Raw genomic sequence first — 18,665 nt, forward strand, 5'->3', positions numbered from 1 at the left:
CATCTTATGATGTTCAAGACAGATAGGCCAATTATGCATTTGATTTCATCAGTTAGATTAATCTGACCGAAGCTACAAATCATTAAAAGAATCTAGCTTATGGAATCCTATTGCACCTACAACATGATCCAGATATCATCTATTTCTAAGCCATACAAAATTTTGTCCTTAGCTAAGACAATCCTCCCAAGTTTCCAACTACTTCAAACCTTCCTCAGACAACTTACATTAATATAGATTCTTAAACAGGCCCTCTTTCTATAGGGTGGCAAATTATCCAACAATGTAGAGTAGGATCAGCAAGTTACATTTAAAACATTTCATATACACCTCTCTTTATATAGAGTGATTTATTGTCCAAAAAATGTAATGTGGGTTTGGCTTAGTTACATTTGGAAAGTTTCTTATAGAGTCTCTCTACATAATGGGTGGCAGATTGTCTAACAATGTAAAGCGAGTCAGCTTCCAAGCAATGTTGTAAGCACCCTTCAGTCATTTCATTCAAGGAATAAAGAAGAGCAGTAAGAAAATTCAAGAATAGTTTTCTAACTAAATAGCTAAGTTACTACACTGTACATACCATCACTGAACAGAATGGCAGTCAAAAGCCCAGACAAGACGATCAGGAACAGCCCTACAACTTTTGGTACTCCCTGGGGTATTGTGCTCTGGCCAAATCCTGCAGGGTGTTTTTTAAAAATGTCAAAACAGGATACGTGTCCTTGAAAAGTCAATTTGACCTCTGCGCTCAAAAGATTTTCACATTGAACACTCGGGAAATCTCTGCATTTGCAATCATCGACCACATTAGAAGAGTATGCTGTAGGATGGGAGGAGCAGATCCTGATACATATTACGAGAGATCAAACCAAATACAGCCCTAAAGTTTGGTGAGTGGCAATGACTGGAGGGGTCTTGTATAAACCCTTAATCCAAGGATCACCAGATAGCAGCTTTCTATTGAATGGTATCATCTGCCCAGTGAAAAGGTTTTACATCCGATGCTTCAGTCTGAGCTCAACCAATCCGAAGTCAGAAGTTGAAGGTTGCCCAATCCAATCCCATAACCAAACCAACAACTTATTAGCATCACAACACAATTGATAGTATCTACACACAAATCCCTAGATGATACAAGTGGCCCACTAGTTGTTAGAGATTACAACTAAAAATGTGACTTCATTCCTCCTGGTCCTTCTAGAAAGATTTTCATTTTGCCAGGTACAGAAGAAATTGTCTCAGTTTAGCAGGAGAAACCCAGATATCATACAAAATAGGAGGTATCAAAGTAAATTCTAATCATTCACCTCAAACATTACAATTTGGCATAAAAACAAACCTGTATTGGCACATTAGTTGTATACAAGTGGTCATAGATTTAAGAAGTGAGAATTTTTGATACAGTAGTGACCAGAAAAGGGAGTAGGCAACATTGTCATTACAAATAATGTGTCTCACATGACTGGTATTGCTGGCAATGTTGTTCAAGCCATATATTAGGGAGCCACGGCAAGACTGCACAAACCAACTCAAGGTAGAAATTGCTAATAGAGTGAGCAGGTGTCCAATGATTAATATTTTTTGAAACTGAGTCTCTAACACTCCTTAAAGGTCCCCAACCTATGGTACTCCAAAGGTTGATAGTTTGATAGGTTGTCCTTGAGACTAGAATAAATCCAATACTCTTTCATCTACAATGGAGAGTATTCTATCCACCTATTTCCAAAATGCTAGTGGTGCTTCATGTACACTTTTAAAAGAGCATAAGTAATATTGTAGGCACTCTTCCATGTGGGCATCAAAAATTACTGTACCAACATCTTTTGTCTCAAAAATATATGGGAAAAGCAACAATAATTGTGAAAATTGGCATGTGTACATCAAGAGCTGATTAGCAGGTCTAGCTTTTTTAAGAATTATGACATCATTCGCATTCCTCTTACATAAAAAAGCAAAAATAGTCCAGCACACGTTAGCAGACATTCTGTAGAGTTGTCGAAGCCATGAAAACTTGCTTTTAGGGAAAACTATAACACATTGCAATAGACTAAACATATGCTACCAATAGGAGTGATCTTGGTGTTTGGCATGTCAGACTGGGTGTGATCAAGGGAAGTGTGACGAACATGTAGCATGTTTACAATGAAACTTACTTGGTGCGGAAAAAAGTCAAGATTTCAAGAATAAATAATCAATTCCCACCATAGTGGAATATGACTGAAACTAATGGATGAAATAACTTTCTAAAGAGGTGACTACTACAATGTCCAATGAAACTTGAGTACAGATCAATCATTCAGGAGGCAAATTATCACCTAGAGAACTCCACAATATACAAGTTTAACCATAACCCTGGTGAATTAAGAAATTTCTGTTATTTATAGAACATTCAAATTTGAAATTGTTATCTTATTGCACACTACATATCGGCATCACTCTGTGTGGAAAATAGAAATGCCAAATGTGCCAACTTTGAAGGATTTAACTTTGAGCTCCACAAAAGCTGAGAAGCTGAGTTTATGATTATGATGGAGTGACCGTGTGCCGATTGGTGTACTTACATGATTGATAAAACTATTCAAGTTTCTAAAATTTCAATAAAGCAATTTATAATTCATGAGGATCTGAAAATATCATAAGTTCCTCGAGATACCAGAAAATAGTCACTTTATGAAGGTTGCCCATAAGCCTCTGAGAAGAGATTCCAAAGTGCTTCTTTGAGCTTCAGAACATTATATTTGCTCACATCAAAGGGTCCAACAAGCAAAGGAAGAATTAAATCCCAACTTTAACATTTTAGCAGTGCAAAGTCTTGCAGACCAACCCAGCTGCTAAGCGTATGTACAATACAAATGAAAAAGGTACTATTTGAAAAGCCATAACTGTAAAATCATCTTTACCTTCCCCCAACATATATGTCGCTAGAATGTTTTAATGTGCTAAACAGCATTGCAGGTCCTATATTAGCTATTTAAGCTCTGTTTGTACATGTGCAGCTAATCAATAAAAAAATCTGAATATGAGTCCTGATTGCAATAGGAATCTGTATGACAAAGGTGTCATGTAAACATGAGTGTAAGCATAGACAGTAACATATCCTTTCAGCCACAAGAAGTGCTGAATATCGCCTGACATTCATGACAGTGAGTAGAGGGAGGAAAGCTCTAAGAATAGTCCTGCAACCAAGCCTTACTGTGATGACTAATCTCTCAGAAATGGTTGACAAATTCTAATATGGCTCTATATGGAAACTCCTGATTCACAAAAAGGGATAAAAGTATTCATTTGGCACAATGGAGTGGTGTTATAAGGTAATTTTTCTTGGACAATAAAGCTCCAAAAAGCTCAAGGATTGGATTAAGGTCAAAATGGCAACTTGGTCAAAATTGATTGGTTAATCCAAATGGTTCAGAAAACATTACCTCCTCCTGCCCAAGGGGATCAAGTCACCTGTGTCCAAACAAGCAAAGCAATTTTCAGGACATTATGGGTAGCCTGCCAGAGGAAAACATTCTGGAGATGCTCCCTAAAATTATGGAGGGAAGCAAACACTTGATTTTACGAACTCAAACTCTGAAGCATTGCTTGCAATAGGGCAGTTAAACTACCAAAGTTTTGGAAATTCTATAATTGACCTTAAGTCCAAAATTGAAGTCTGGCAGTAATTCTACCATTATTCTACTTCACAATTGATGTTTGGTTATGCAAAGCTTATATCAGATTTCTATGACAGTACTGACAAATGTATAGTTTTTTTGTTTTCAGGTTCGATCTCTGCTCGTAAAGGACCTGATATTGTCCACAATATATGTGATGACAATGCAAAGATATTGATGAAATGTTTCTTCAAACTTCAATACTTATATTACCTCCGATCTGCTTGCATTAATTGATTTGGATGCTTGCAATATTGGGCAGTAACGAACATTTTCAAGAAAGGTTGGGTATATGGGTGAATGGGCATGTCTCCATTTGGAGACATGATCATTCACCAATATTCCTGATCAGTGATTTAATCACACCAGATGTTAGTTGTAACAAAAACTAATCCATCGTTTCAAAGACTTTAATAAAGCCCGATGCAAATCAAATCGATAATGATCAGAATATAATGTAATCATTACTGAGATCCGATCTCAGATATAAACAAATAAATATGCAGTCGGTTTTATATACAGTGATCATCATAATTAATGCAAATTATATATGTGCATATATACATATCAATATGCAAATCATATTGATACATATATATACATAAATATATTCTCATATTGATCAGAGATATTGTCTTCACCGAAGCTACATGTTTTAACACTCCCTCTTAGCTAGGGAAGACAAAGTGAATATAAATACTTCTCATTATAAGAAGTAATATCCTCTAGATATTTTAAGAAAATCAAGTCTCATGATATTCTTTCAGTTATGGTGTGTACACAGATATCAAGTCTCATGATATCCACCATAAAAGATCATCGCATATCCATAGATATTAAGTCACATAATATCCACCACGAGTTTAAACATATTGATCTTCAATAGATATCAAGTCACATGATATCCATCAACATGCTCTTTTAACTATCATGATTTTCCATGAATATCAAGTCACATGATATTCATCATAATAATAATCTAATAATCATAAAGTCGTCGTCTTATATTATTAGAGTTGACATTTCAATATAAAAGATTGTCACCTTTTAATACTGAACATAGGGTAGGCCCATGAGTCATAGAGTCACACATATGACAAAAGAGTTTACACTTTAAGCATCTATATTAAATTATACAAATTTACAAAGTTTGAGACTCAATCTCATAAACTTATATTTCAACCAAGCGAAGTTTCTTTTTGAAATGATCAACATTCAATTTAGGAAGTGCCTTGGTGAGAATGTCAACTATTTGATCACCCTATATTGATATATTCCAACTAAACAGCTCTTCTTTCCACCATGTCTCTTACGTAGTAGTAAGGAATTTCTATATGCTTGGATCTATCATGAAATTCCGAATGCACACATAACTTGATACAACTTTGGTTATCACAGTGACTAGTGGTAGGCTTCATAGGCTCACAAAACAAGTTAGAAAGCAACTTTCGAAGCCATACTACTTCTCTAGCTCCCATTGCTGCTGCAATATACTCTACCTCAATAGAACTCTAAGCAACTGAAGCTTGCTTTTTGCAAATCCAAGAGAACATAGCTGATTCTAAGCTGAAACAACATCTTGACGTGCTTTTCCGGTCTTTTACACTTCCAGCCCAATCAAAAACAATATATCCATGCAACTCCAAGCTGGTATTCTCATATTTAAGTTCATACCCAATAGTACCTTGGAGATACCTTAATATATGCTTCAACGCAACAAGATGAATCTCACGAGGTTCACACATGAACTAACTTAATGCATTCACAGCATAGCATATATCAGGTCAAGTATTTACAAGATACATCAGAGACCCAGTTATCTGTCTATATAAGGTAGGATCAACTAGTCTGGATTCAGCACTTGCTTTCTTTAGCTTGTGTAAGTTGATTTCCATATCTGTAGACATGGGTCGACAATTCCGCATTCCAAATCTTTTCAAACTATCAACAGTATACTTCTTTTGATGTAAAAAGATATTCCCAGACTTCTGACACACTTCCAAACCAAGAAACTAATAAAGAATTCCTAAGTCCTTCATTTCAAATTCAGAAGCCAAATCTTTCTTACACTAATTAATGAGATGTTCTTCCCCTGTAATCAAAAGTTCGTCAACATAAAGAATTAGAATTAGCATACCAGCTTTAGCTACCTTAAAGTAAAGATTTGGATCAGCCACATTCTTGGTGAATCCAAGACTTAAAAGGTATTCGTCAATCCTTTCATACTAGGCTCAAGGAGCCTTTTTGAGTCATATAGAGCCCTCTTCAATTTGCATACATAAGAGGCATCATCATGAGTCACAAATCCTTCTAGTTTTTCCAAGCATACATCTCACTTTTTCCATTAAGAAAAGCAATTTTACATCCATTTGACGGATTTTTCAACCTTTGGTTGCTGCAATGGCTATTATAGCTCTAACTGAGGTGTACTTGGCAACTAGTGCAAAAGTTTCTTCAAAGTTGATTCCTTCCTTTTGAGAAAAACCTCTAACCACAAAACAAGTTTTATGTTTTTCAATGCTGCCATCTGCAACATACTTAACTTTGAAGAGTCATTTTGAAGACACAACAGAAATTCCCTTAAGTCTAGGAACTATATCCCAAACATCATTTTTTAGTATAGACTAATACTCTTCCACCATTGCATCTTTCCAAGCTTGATGTTTAAGTGTTTTTGAAGTACTTGAAGGTTCAGGTTTTGGACTCTCAAACATGAAAGCATTGTATGTCAATTTTCTAGGTCTCTTGTTTTCTCGGAAAGTCCTTGAAGGGGCTGCAAATCCATCTCCTCCTTGTATAATTTCCTTGCCCAAAGTGGCCTTTTAGAATGATCAAGACTCTCTTCTTGGGTCTCAAAAAGGATCTCCATTTCATTTGAAGTCTCTTCGGGGTACTCCCTCTAAATCTCAAAAGCAAGAGCCTCACCTTGGAATACGTCAACTATATCTAGTTCATTAGAAGTTTTGGCTCTTCTGAAGGCAATGCCTTCTTCAAAAATGACATCTCTACTTAGTTCTATTTGTTTTTGTCCAAGTATGTAAACTCTATATCGTTTTATTGTTTCACTAAAACCTATAAGGATACCTTTTCTTCTAGAAGATTCTAACTTTGTCCTCTTCTCCTTAGGTACATGAACATACACAGGACATCCAAATATCCTTAAGTGACTGATGTCAGGTTTCTTTCCTGAAAATGCTTCTTCAGGGGTCTTATTGTCCAAATACGAGTGAGGACATCTATTCTAAATATAGACTGTTGTATTAAATGCTTCATCCCAGAATGACATACTCAAGTTTTGATCAAAAATCATAGCCCTGGCAGCTTCTACAATAGTTTTGTTTTTCCTTTCAGAAACTCCATTTTGTTGACGATTGTAGGGGACTGTGAACTCCCTCTTAATCCCAGGAAGTTTGCAGAACTCCTTAAATATTTCGGAAGTGTACTCTTTCCCATTATCTGTTCTCAAAACTTTAATGTTCTTTTTGGAGTTCTCGGTGATTGTTTTGAATTCTTTAAACTTAGAAAGAATCTCTTTAAATTCTTTGCACTTAAGGAAGTATATCCAAGTCTTCCTTGAAAAATCATCAACAATTATCACATAGTACAGGAACCCTCCTATAGATAGTAAAGACATGGGTCCACATAGATCAGAGAGCACTAGTTCCAACACATCTTTAGTTTTGCTCAAACTATGAGGATATGGATTTTTAGTGTTTTTCAATAAGGCACAACCTTTGCAGGATTCATTGTGAATATGGCTTAATTTGGGCATTCTGATTACTAACTTTTCCATGGATGTTAGGACACGAAAGTTTATATGACCTAATCTTCTATGCCATATTTCATTTGAATCTGAAGTCTCATGTACAATTGCAAAGTTTCTCTTAGTGCATAGCTCATATAATAGTCCTTGTCATACTCCTATTGTTAGAGCCTTCTTTATGGTTGATTTCTTAGGCCAAGCTAATACCTTACCTTCCATGAATGCAATTCTATAACCATCATCTTCAAGTGCAAATATAGATATTAAATTCCTTTTAATACTTGGTACATAAAGAACTTCGAAAAGGTGAATGGAATTTCCAGACTTCAATTTGATGGCGTAGGTCCCAATTCCTTTTACGGAATGTGCAGAACAGAATCATCGCCAATTATAACTTCTTCATATGTTTCTATTTGCATGCTTTCTATGTTATCAAGTTATCCAATGATGTGCCTTGAAGATCCACTGTCAACTATCCATGTGTTAGATTTGGTTGAAATTTGACTGGACAATGCTGAATAGAAGGCATATTTCTCAGATTCGTGTCCTTCATTTGATTTATCAGATTTAGCAAATGATGCTTGAGGTTTAGATCGATCGGGACAATTTATTGCATAATGTCAATATGGATCACATCTGAAGCATTGAATTTTGGACAAGTCTTTCTTCTGTTTAGACTGTCCTTTTCCATGAAAGTTTATTTTCCTTTTGTTGTTCTTCTTCTTTCCCTTCTTATGAGAGTTTGTGTTAAGAACTTGAATGTCTTCATCTAAGGTTTTGTGTTTTCCCTTAATCATTAATCTTGATTCTTCTTGAAGACAGTCAAATCTTAGTCAATCTAGTTTTGGAATTTTAGATCTAGCACTTATTAATTGTACAAAAGATCCCCAAGAATTTGGAAGTCCTCCTAACGCCATTAGGGATAATTCTTGGTTCTCAATCTCATAATCGACTACAAATAATTGATCTCTCAAATCTATTATCCTCATGAAGAAGACATTTGTAGTTTCTCCTTTGTCCATGTTGATATTATTCATTTGTCTTTTGAGAGCAAGTGTTATGCCAGTGTTATCTATTATGAATGCATTTTCAAGAGCTCAAAACATGCAATATCTCATTGCATGTTTTGCCACAATAGGCACAATGTGATCTCGAACACCATCCACGATTATCTTCATGGCCTTCTCATTTTTCTCAATCCATAATGTTTTCTCTGGATCATCTTTTAGGTTCTTCCTTATCTTCTCTTACAAAAGATTTCAATTTGTTTTCTTTTAATAACATCATTATATGAAGTTTCCAGGATTTAAAGTTATTAGCACTTGCAAGGTGATGTTCGAATCTTAATGTGTTTGTCATCTTGTAGAGAAACGATTGACTGCAATTTAATGTGAAATCTGATCTCTTAAACTTAATGAGATCTCTCCTTAACAAGGCTCTAATAGCATGTAAAGTTTATATCAGATTTCTATGACAGTACTCACAAATATATAGTTTTTTATTTTCAGGTTTGATCTCTGCTGGTAAAGGACATGATATGCTCCACAATATATGTGATGACAATGCAAAGATATTGATGAAATGTTTCTTCAAACCTCAATACTTATATTACCTCCAATCTGCTTGCATTAATTGGTTTTGATGCTTGCAATATCAGGCAGTAACGAACATATATACAAGAAAGGTCAGGTATATAGGTGAATGGGCATGTCTCCATTTGGAGACATGACCATTCACCGGTATACATGATCGGTGATTTAATCACACCCGATGTTAACTGTAACAAAAACTAATCCATCGTTTCAAAGACTTTAATAAAGCCCAATGCAAATCAAATCGATAATGATCAGAATATAATGTGATCATTACTGAGATCCAATCTCAGATATAAACAAATAAATATGCATAGTTGGTTTTATATACAGTGATCATCATAATTAATGCAGATTATATATTTGCATATATACATATCACTATGCAAATCATATTGATACATATATATACATGAATATATTCTCATATTGATTAGAGATATTGTCTTAACGAAAGCTACATGTTTTAACAGGTTATGATTCTGCCATAAATCTTGTTTCATAGTTGAAATCTGGAAGTTACTCTGCCTTTAATCTTAGTCAACCATTAAAAGTTAGCAGTAATTCTACCTTGTATCTCCTCTCAATATTGACTCAAGTGTCTCCTCTCCTCATTTCCAAAATACTTAATTAGCAATTGTGCATTAAAGAACTGCAATACAGGTTAGCATTTGATGTTTGTCTGAATGTATTATAAAGGAGGTCTAGTATTGTTTTTCTTCGTACAACATGAAATAACTTCACTATCAGGAAATCGAAGTGTGTTTGGAAATTCAGAAAAAAGGGTTCAAAAAAAGTCAAAAAGCTAACTATGGAGCCTAGCAGTGTACAAGGCTTGGACTAGAATTTCAGGCCCCAAAGGGCTAACAACTTTTTTAGTTGAGGCAGAAAAAAGCTATTACCTGCTCTCCAATTGGATAAATATTGGTGATAGCAGTTTGGCATTGATGAGTCAAGGTCACACTGACATCTTAATATGATTGCCATGAGACAGAAAAGGAAATATCCAGAAAAAGTATGGGGTTGCTAGCCATATGACTTCAGAGAAGAATCATTGTAATAAATAGAAATCAATGTTGTAGATCAAAAAAAAACTGAAATAAAACAAATAGTACTGTATGAGGTCAGAAATAAATAATGAAATGGGAAAGGGATAGAACAACTCATTGATACTGTCACCACTGCAGTCATCCAGTAGAAGAAAAAAACTCAAAGGAAGCTTTCCAAAAGTTTTGAAGCAGCTTTCTTTCTGTTCATAACTTCATACATCTTAAAATAGGTTATTTCAATGTGTCTAGCGGTTCACCATAGAATGTGCAGTTTTAAGCTTGTAGCTTGTAAAGAAAGTCGCCATAGTTGCATACTCTCATCATCTCCAAACTTTTGAAATCCTTATTCAATGATGATGTTATTATGAAGTTGAACAAATATGAACTCGTCACATGAAAAAAGTGGGGATGCCTGTGAAGGTTATTGAGGGAAAGGATTACATGAAGCTTCAGATACCTTGTTGTGAAGCTAGATAAATTAACAGTCAATTGGATCATTTAAATTTAAAAGAAATATGTCTTGCTTGGAATTACTTTAACGCAGACAGACTAATCAAAGTTGAAGGGATCAGTCTGAAATGTAAAAAATTGATGACGACTTTACTTTGTTCAAAAACTTCAAATGACAAATTTTGCTCTTCAAATTAAGTCTTAAAACAAACTCTCATTTAATTGATTTTCTTACACGGATACAGCTTTATGCATAAGATGAAAAAGTACAAACTATTCAACCTAAGAAGAAAGAACTTCATTCCCCCGGGCCCAAATGAATTAATGATTGAATTTTCTTTCTGTGGGTGCAAAATTCATTAATTTGCTTCATTGAAAAACAAATTTGGTGTTTTTGAGCAAAAAATTCTATGAAAAAGTAGCTAAGGTGGACAAATAATTCAGTAGCACACAAGTTTAAAAGAGAGGGCACATATCAGATTTTCTAGCAGTAGCTCTCAATGTTCCTAGTGAGGAATGCTTGTGATATCAGCGTATATATGTGTTTATGAGATACTTGGCACACAATGACCACAATTTGGTTATAAGCTTGATCCACAGAGTTTTCTGAAGAAGAAAATTGTTGCCAAGTCAGAATTATCTCACTATACATTTACGAGGCAGCAGGGAACCACAGTTATCAGCAACTTAGATTGGGATCACATCAAGAATAGACATTTATCGGCAATTTATCGGCAACCTAGGTTGGGATTTCCTCAACACAAGACATTTATCAGCAGCTTCGATTGAGAGTACGTCAGCACTTTACAGTCATAGGCAGCTCGGGTTGGGATTACGTCAATACTGGAAATATACCACGAAGGAAAGGAATGCACCGTAGTTCTTCAAGAGGAAAACTTGTCAATCGTAATAACCGTAGATGAGTGTTGTGAACTTAGGGTGGTAGTAGCCAAATAATGTAGTGGTTGGGAGCAGTTCAAGGTAGAAAGCATCACAAATCTGGCAATTCGGAGTGGATGTTGAAATGGCAAACTTGTAATGAGACTAATTCCAGGTTTTCTAGGTTAAGAGAAACTGGCAATCCTGCGAAATCAACAAGGTATTCACACGGGTATGCACCGTAACATCATGTGCTGAAGCCAATTAAAGAACTTAAAAAAGGGTGGGAGGGCAATACAGTAAACTTGCGGGACAAACACGGATATCCATTCTCGCCAAAAATGATTTGTTGGGAACTTTAAATTATGCATTTATCACACAATGGATGCAAAAAGTGGAGGAATAGGTTTCTTCGGGGATATGCTTGAAATGGGTATATAACTCACATTTCCTGAGGAATTGTTGGCTTGGGGTCCGAATTTGATTTGGACCTTGGAGCCCTGGGCCTGAGCGCGCTGGACATCTTCCACAAGGCCTGGAACCAACTTTATTATCATCGCAAATGGCAGCCCCCTTCCTGGCTTGAGAGTAAAGTTTTCTTCCGTGCCAACACCAGCGGGAAGAGGAGGAGGAGGAGTGGCCTTTCCGTTGCCATTGCCGCCGCCACCATTGCCATTGAGACCTCGAGATGGTGGGAGAATTGAGCCTCCGCGAGGGTTTCTCTGCCCAATTGGAGCGACCGGCCTCGATGGCGGCACCATCCGGCCCGGTCCTCCTCTACCCGCCCCTCGCCCTTTGAACATTCTGTCTTTGAACATTGCTCCTGTCAACGATTATATGAAATTGATTGATTGTAATCTCTTGTGTGCCCTTAGTTCAATTCAATTCGTGGGAATTACTAACTGTTCTTCCGTCTGCGTTTTCCAAGCGTATTGCTGGTAATTTTATGTTGGGAGAATGCATGGAATTCAGAGACTCGGTTGCATGTATTCTTGAAAGGCCACTTTGGTTTGCAAGTGTTACGGAAATGATCGTAAACCGTGCAACCTTTCCGTTTCCGGTTTTGCATGCTACCAATTGAAGCGAAGGATTATCATAGAGAGTCGCCCTCGCCCACACGAGATCACATTTTGACGGTCTCGCAGAGGGTTTTAATGCCTCTGCGGCTTGCTTTTCTACAATTTTAAAATTGCGTTTTTCCATTTTAATCAGACAAGTTTTGTCCAGGAAAGTCTCACACATCGTAAAGATCAAGGCTCGGGATTCGCTTTTGGGAGAATTTGATAGAAAGAATATTCTTAATACACTGAAAAAATGGTGCATATAAAGTGCACTTAGTCTTCAGTCCAGACTCATGTTGGTGTATTAAGTTAAACTTATTTGGTGGGAGTGATTCAGACCTTGCACCCTTCACGGAAAAAAAAAGAGCAAATAATAATAAATTTTTATCTACCATCTTTTATTAGAATTTTGGTTGATGACAATTTCTCTATTTTTTTTTTTAAATATAAAGTTTAATAATAAGTATTTATTCAAAAATAATTTAAATATAAAATTAATTGTTAGAGACAAATTTGTAAATATCAAATGTAGGATTTTTAATTAGTATAATTTTAAGTCGCACAAAATTATAAATTGTCAATTTTGTTGAAATTATTGTATATATATTAAGAATATATTTTAGAAAAGGAGATTAAATAAATTCTATGTACAATATAATCTTGAAAGTATACAACAACTAAACTAATAGTCGCAAGCTTTTGTGCTTGCAACGATATAAAATTTAATTTTGTAATAAATCAAATAAATAAAGTTATTTAATTAATTTATTATATACTAATAAATTATCATCTAAAAAATATTCTCGTAAAAAATTATTATGAAAAATTAATAAGAAAATAATATGAAAAAATAAGATGTATAAAGTGGAGCAAAAAATATAAACTAAAAACTAAATTAAGGGAAGTCTCCATGCTTGACTAGATGCAATGACCGCTGAGTATTTTATTTATTATCATAAGAGATGGATTCTTGTAAATCACTACTCATTAACTACATAGTTAAACAGTGATAACAATATCAGTAGCTTATATATACCTCTATATATATTACGCCGAGAGTAATCGTTTTCGGAGCGCCTATTTTTATTTAATCCCAAAGTTATTTTAATCAAAGTTGGGATTTATGAAAATAAAAATAAGCGCCTCGAGAACGATTACTCTCAGCGTAATATATATAGAGGTATATATAAGCTAGTGGCAGTCGCGGCGCAATAGGAAAAATATTTACTTTTTATTTTTTATTTTGATAAGGTTACTATAAATTTGTTAATTAATTTTTAATTAGAGTTGTATGAAGTTACTATAAAATTACGCTTCAAAATATTTTTTAAAATTTAATATAAGAAGTTTAATATAGATTAAAAAAATATTTTTTATTTTTGGGATATTGTAATGTAAAATGTTATAGTCATACATAGATATATGGTTAGGGACAAAGTTACCATTATAGTTAATGTTAACCTTAGGGATAGAATTAGGGTTAGGGTTAGCATTAGAGTTAGGGTTGGAGTTAGGGTTAGGGTTTGAGCTATGGTTAAGGTTAGGGATAGAGTTATGGTTATGGTTATTGTTAGAGTTATGGTTAAGGTTTAGATTAGAGTTATGTTTATGGTTAAGGTTAGGGTTAATGTTATGGTCATGGTTAAGGTTAGGGTTAGAGTTATGGTTATGGTTATGATTAGGGTTAGTGTTAGGGTTATAGTAAGGCTAAGGTTAGGGTTAGGGTTAAGGTTTGAGTCAAGGTTAAGGTTAGAATTTAAAGGGTTAGGGTTTGAGTTAGGATCAAAATTAAGGTTAGAGTTAAGGTTAGAGTCCAATTATGGTAGAGTCAAATCCAAAGTTAGAGTAATGCTCATGGTTAAGGCTAGGGTTAGACTTATGCTTATAGTTAGGGTTAGGGATAGGGTTAGAATCCAATTATGGTAGAGTTAGAATTAGGGTTAGAGTTAGGGGTAGAGTTATGCTTATGGTTAATGTTAGGTTTAGAGTAATGCTCATGGTTAAGGTTAGGGTTAGAGTTATCATTATGGTTATGGTTAGGGTTATAGTGGGGATAGGGTTAGGGTTAGGGTTTGAGTCAAATATATCTTTTAATTTAATATAAGGAATTTAATTTAGATTTAAAAAAAAAAAATTGGGATATTGTAATGTAAAATGTTATAGTCATACGTAGATATATGGTTAGGGACAAAGTTAACATTACAGTTAATGTTAACCTTAGGGATAGAATTAGGGTTAGGTTTTGAGCTATGGTTAAGGTCAAGGATAGAATTATGGTTATGGTTATCATTAGAGTTATGGTTAAGGTTCAAATTAGAGTTATGTTTATGGTTAAGGTTAGGGTTAGAGTTATGGTCATGGTTAAGGTTAGGGTTAGAGTTATGGTTATGGTTATGATTAGGGTTAGGGTTATAGTAAGGCTAGAGTTAGGGTTAGGGTTAAGGTTTGAATCAAGGTTAAGGTTAGAGTTAGGGTTAGGGTTTGAGTTAGGATCAAAATTAAGGTTAGGGTTAGGGTTAGTGTCCAATTATGGTAGAGTCGGATCTAGAGTTAGAGTTATGCTCATGTTTAAGGCTAGGGTTAGAGTTATGCTTATAGTTAGGGTTAGGGATAGGATTAGAGTCCAATTATGGTAGAGTTAGAATTAGGGTTAGAGTTAGGCGTAGAGTTATGTTTATGGTTAAGGTTAGGGTTAGAGTAATGCTCATGGTTAAGGTTAGGGTTCGAGTTATCATTATGGCTATAATTAGGGTTATAGTGGGGATAAGGTTAGGGTTAGGGTTAAGGTTTGAGTCAAATATTATTTTAAATTTAATATAAGGAGTTTAATTTAGATAAAAATATATATTTTATTTTTGGGATATTGTAATGTAAAATGTTATAGTCATACGTAGATATATGGTTAGGGACAAAGTTAGGGTAAGGGTTTGAGCTAGGGTTAAGGTTAGGGTTAGGGTTAGATTCTAATTACGGTAGAGTTAGATTTATGGTTAGAGTTAGGGGTAGGGTTAAGGTTAGTGTTAGGATTAGAATTAGGATTAGAATTAGGGTTAGGGTTAGGGTTATAGATAGGGTTAGGGTTAGGGTTAGGGTAAGGTTTTGGGTTAGGGTTAGGGCTAGGGTCAATTTTAGGGTTAGAGTATGAGTTAGGGTTAGAGTTAGAGATAGGGGTAGATAAAGGGTTAGGCTTAGGCTTAGGCTTAGGGTTAGGGTCAAGGTTAGGGTTAGAATATGAGTTAGGGTTAGAGTTTGAGTTATAGTTAGGGCTATAGTTTGAGTTAGGGGTAGACAGAGTATTAGAATTCTAGCTAGGATTAGGGTTAGGTTTCGGGTTACGGTTATGGTTACGGTTAAGGTTAGAGTTAGGTTTAGGGTTACAGTTATAGTTAGGGTTAAAGTCCAATTATGGTAGAGTTAGATTCAGGGTTACAATTAGTGGTAGGGATAGGGTTATAGTTATAGTTAGGGTTAGGGTTAGGGTTAGAGTTAGAGGAAGGGTTATATTTAGGAGTTTTCTTATGGTCATAGTTATAGTTAGGAGGGGAGTAAGGGTTGGGATTTTAGATTATATTTATTATTATATAAGGTGCCCTATATAATAATATGTATATTCTCACGCTCATGGATAAGGTTAGGGAAAGAAGTAGGACCATGGTTATTAGTGTTACATTTAGAATCTCATTTAGGAGGGCATTGTTGGCTATTTTTTCCCCCTATTCAACCCATCACTAATGCTTGATCTGAGAGACCTTAAATGGGATAGGTTCTTTGCAAAGGGTTAACATTGCTAAAGTTGGCGGCTAACATTTTGTGTTGGCTCGGTTTCTTCATTGACCAAGCTGGATCATTTTTTCTTAGTCAGGTTGATTCATGCTGCGAGATTCGACAACTCTTGTTTCTTCGCGAGCTATCTTCCCATCTTCCCAAAAGTGCAAGATGTTGCCATGCATTCCCATTCTAACGTTTCTTTATACGCTAGTGTCTTCGAAACACTCTAAAGCCTAGAATTGCACAAGATGCTGCCATGCATCTCCATTCTGATGCATCGTCATGCTACATTGTTTCTTCAATTCTCTGAAGCCCAGAATTGCATCATGCTACCATGCATTGCCTTTCCAACATTTCCTCACTCCACAATGCTTTCACGAGTCTCTGAGACCCAAAATTGTGCCACATGGAGGGGGTTCACACCTTTTGTGTTATCTGCTTCGTTCGTTGGGAGGAATCTCTTCACTACATCTTAGTCATCCATTGGAAATAAAGCCAATCTTGATCGACGAATGTGACTTAATCCTTCATTGGGAGGAGTTTCTTGGTTGCATCTCAATCATCCTTTTTGAGGGGAGAATCTACATTGATGGCTCCGACTTAATCCTTCATTGGTGAGGATTTACGATGCATCTATGTCGTCTATTTCGAGAGGAAGACCTTCATCGATGACCATCATTGATTTTTGGGGAAACCAAATTCCCCCCTGTGGTCAACCTTGCATTTTTTGTGGGAGGTTAACACATCATGTTATCCCTTTTCGCAGTTTTCTGCCAGCGACATGAAAGTCTTTCCTCTTCTTTCCACGAGTCTCCATTCTAGCGCCTCCTTACGCTGTATTGTTTCTTCAATGCTTTAAAGCCCAAAATTGAGTCATGTTACCACATGTCACCTTTTTGACATTTCCTCACTCTGTAGTGCTTTTGCGAGGCTCCAAGACCCAGAATTGTGCCACGTAGCGGGGATCCCCACCTTTCGTGCTATGGTTACAATTTAGATTTTAGGGTTAGGGTTAGAATCAAGGTCAATTCTAGAGTTTATAGAATATTTAGAGTTAAGATTAGGGATTAAATATACATGAGGGTTAGCATTGGGTTGTATGATAGTTACAGTTAGGATTATAGTTAGATATATCATTTAGATTAGGTTTTAGTCAGGGTTTAATTAGACTTAAGATTAGGGTGAGGATCAAGGCGAAGTCTATATTAGGGTTCATATCATGGTAGGATTGAAACTAATGTTAGGGTTAACATTGAAATTATGATTAGGGGTAAGGTGAAGATTTATATTTGGTCATGATTGTGGTTTGTGCTAGGATTAGGGTCTAAGCTATGATTAATTTTATGATTGTACCTTTAGGTTTAGGGTTTTGTTTAAGTTTATGATTATGGTTACAACTATGGTTTATGGTTCAAGTTTAAAGTTGGGAATGTGATTAGGATCAAGGATTAGTAAATTTTTTAAGAGTTTAGTAATAGGTTTACACCATGGTTAGGACCTTGGGACTGGATTTAGAGTTTAATATCATGGTTATCCCTATAGTTAGGTTTAGGATTTTGATCAATATTATGGAGTTTGTTTTTACATTATGGTTAAGGGTTAGATTTTAGGGTTAGGACTATAACCAATATTAGTGTGTAGGTTTTTGGTTTAGATTATGGTTTTGGCTGAGATTTTTGTTATGATTAGAGTTTAGAATATCAATAGGGATATGTTTTAGTGCTATAATTATAGTTTAATGTTGGATTATAGTTAGATTTTACATCATTGTTGGGGCTAGGGCTAAGGTAGGGGTTGCTGTTAGGGTTAACTAAGGATGACAATTAGGATGGTTTATCTTTTCAAGTAGAAAAAAAACTCATATTGATTGAAAAACAAAGAAATTATACTTTGAAAATATTTTTCTATGTCATAATAGATTCATTTATTTTAATTATTCTATTAGTTAATTAGTTGTTTGATGTTTCAAAGTAAACATGGCTTATTTTATTTAAATTTAAATAATATTATTGTTTTGAACTGAATTTAGCTTAATTGTTAATGATCATATTTATATTTCTAATATTAACTCCAATTTGATCAAAGACCAAATATATTTTTGGTATTTTTGTAAATGAACTTGCATAACACTTCCCTATTTCAAAGTTAATAAAATATCATTTCTATTGTCTTAGATTTGAGAGTAAATATATTAAATAAGTAATAATAAATGAACATTATGATTAATATATTTCTAAAATAAAAATATATTACTTAAAAACTTGTTTACTTTAAATGAATAAAGTACTCATTTACTTGTAAATTTTAAAAATAGAAATTAATCTACATATATATAAAATATTTATTCTTTTTCCTATTTGCATACAAATTAATTAAAATCTAAAGTTTAAACTACATAAATATTTTAAAAATATATATCCATCAACGATTAGTTTAGAATAAAGTAA

The 18,665-nt window shown here is 34.8% G+C and overlaps 1 protein-coding gene across 1 annotated transcript in view; it reads right to left on the bottom strand.

The window, feature by feature from the left end:
* Positions 1–12,568, bottom strand: part of LOC149567286 (dentin sialophosphoprotein-like protein) — a 63,020-nt gene extending 50,452 nt beyond the window's left edge. The window contains exon 1 of the mRNA XM_089820451.1: positions 11,836–12,568. Within this exon, the coding sequence (XP_089676577.1) occupies positions 11,836–12,207 (372 nt within the window). The 5' untranslated portion in view covers positions 12,208–12,568. The remainder of the gene's footprint in view (positions 1–11,835) is intronic.
* Between the last annotated feature and the right edge of the window lie 6,097 nt (positions 12,569–18,665).

This window comes from Cupressus sempervirens, chromosome 3 (genome assembly GCF_028749045.1).
Source record: "Cupressus sempervirens isolate cs-2001-9-10 chromosome 3, ASM2874904v1, whole genome shotgun sequence".
NCBI lineage: Eukaryota > Viridiplantae > Streptophyta > Pinopsida > Cupressales > Cupressaceae > Cupressus > Cupressus sempervirens.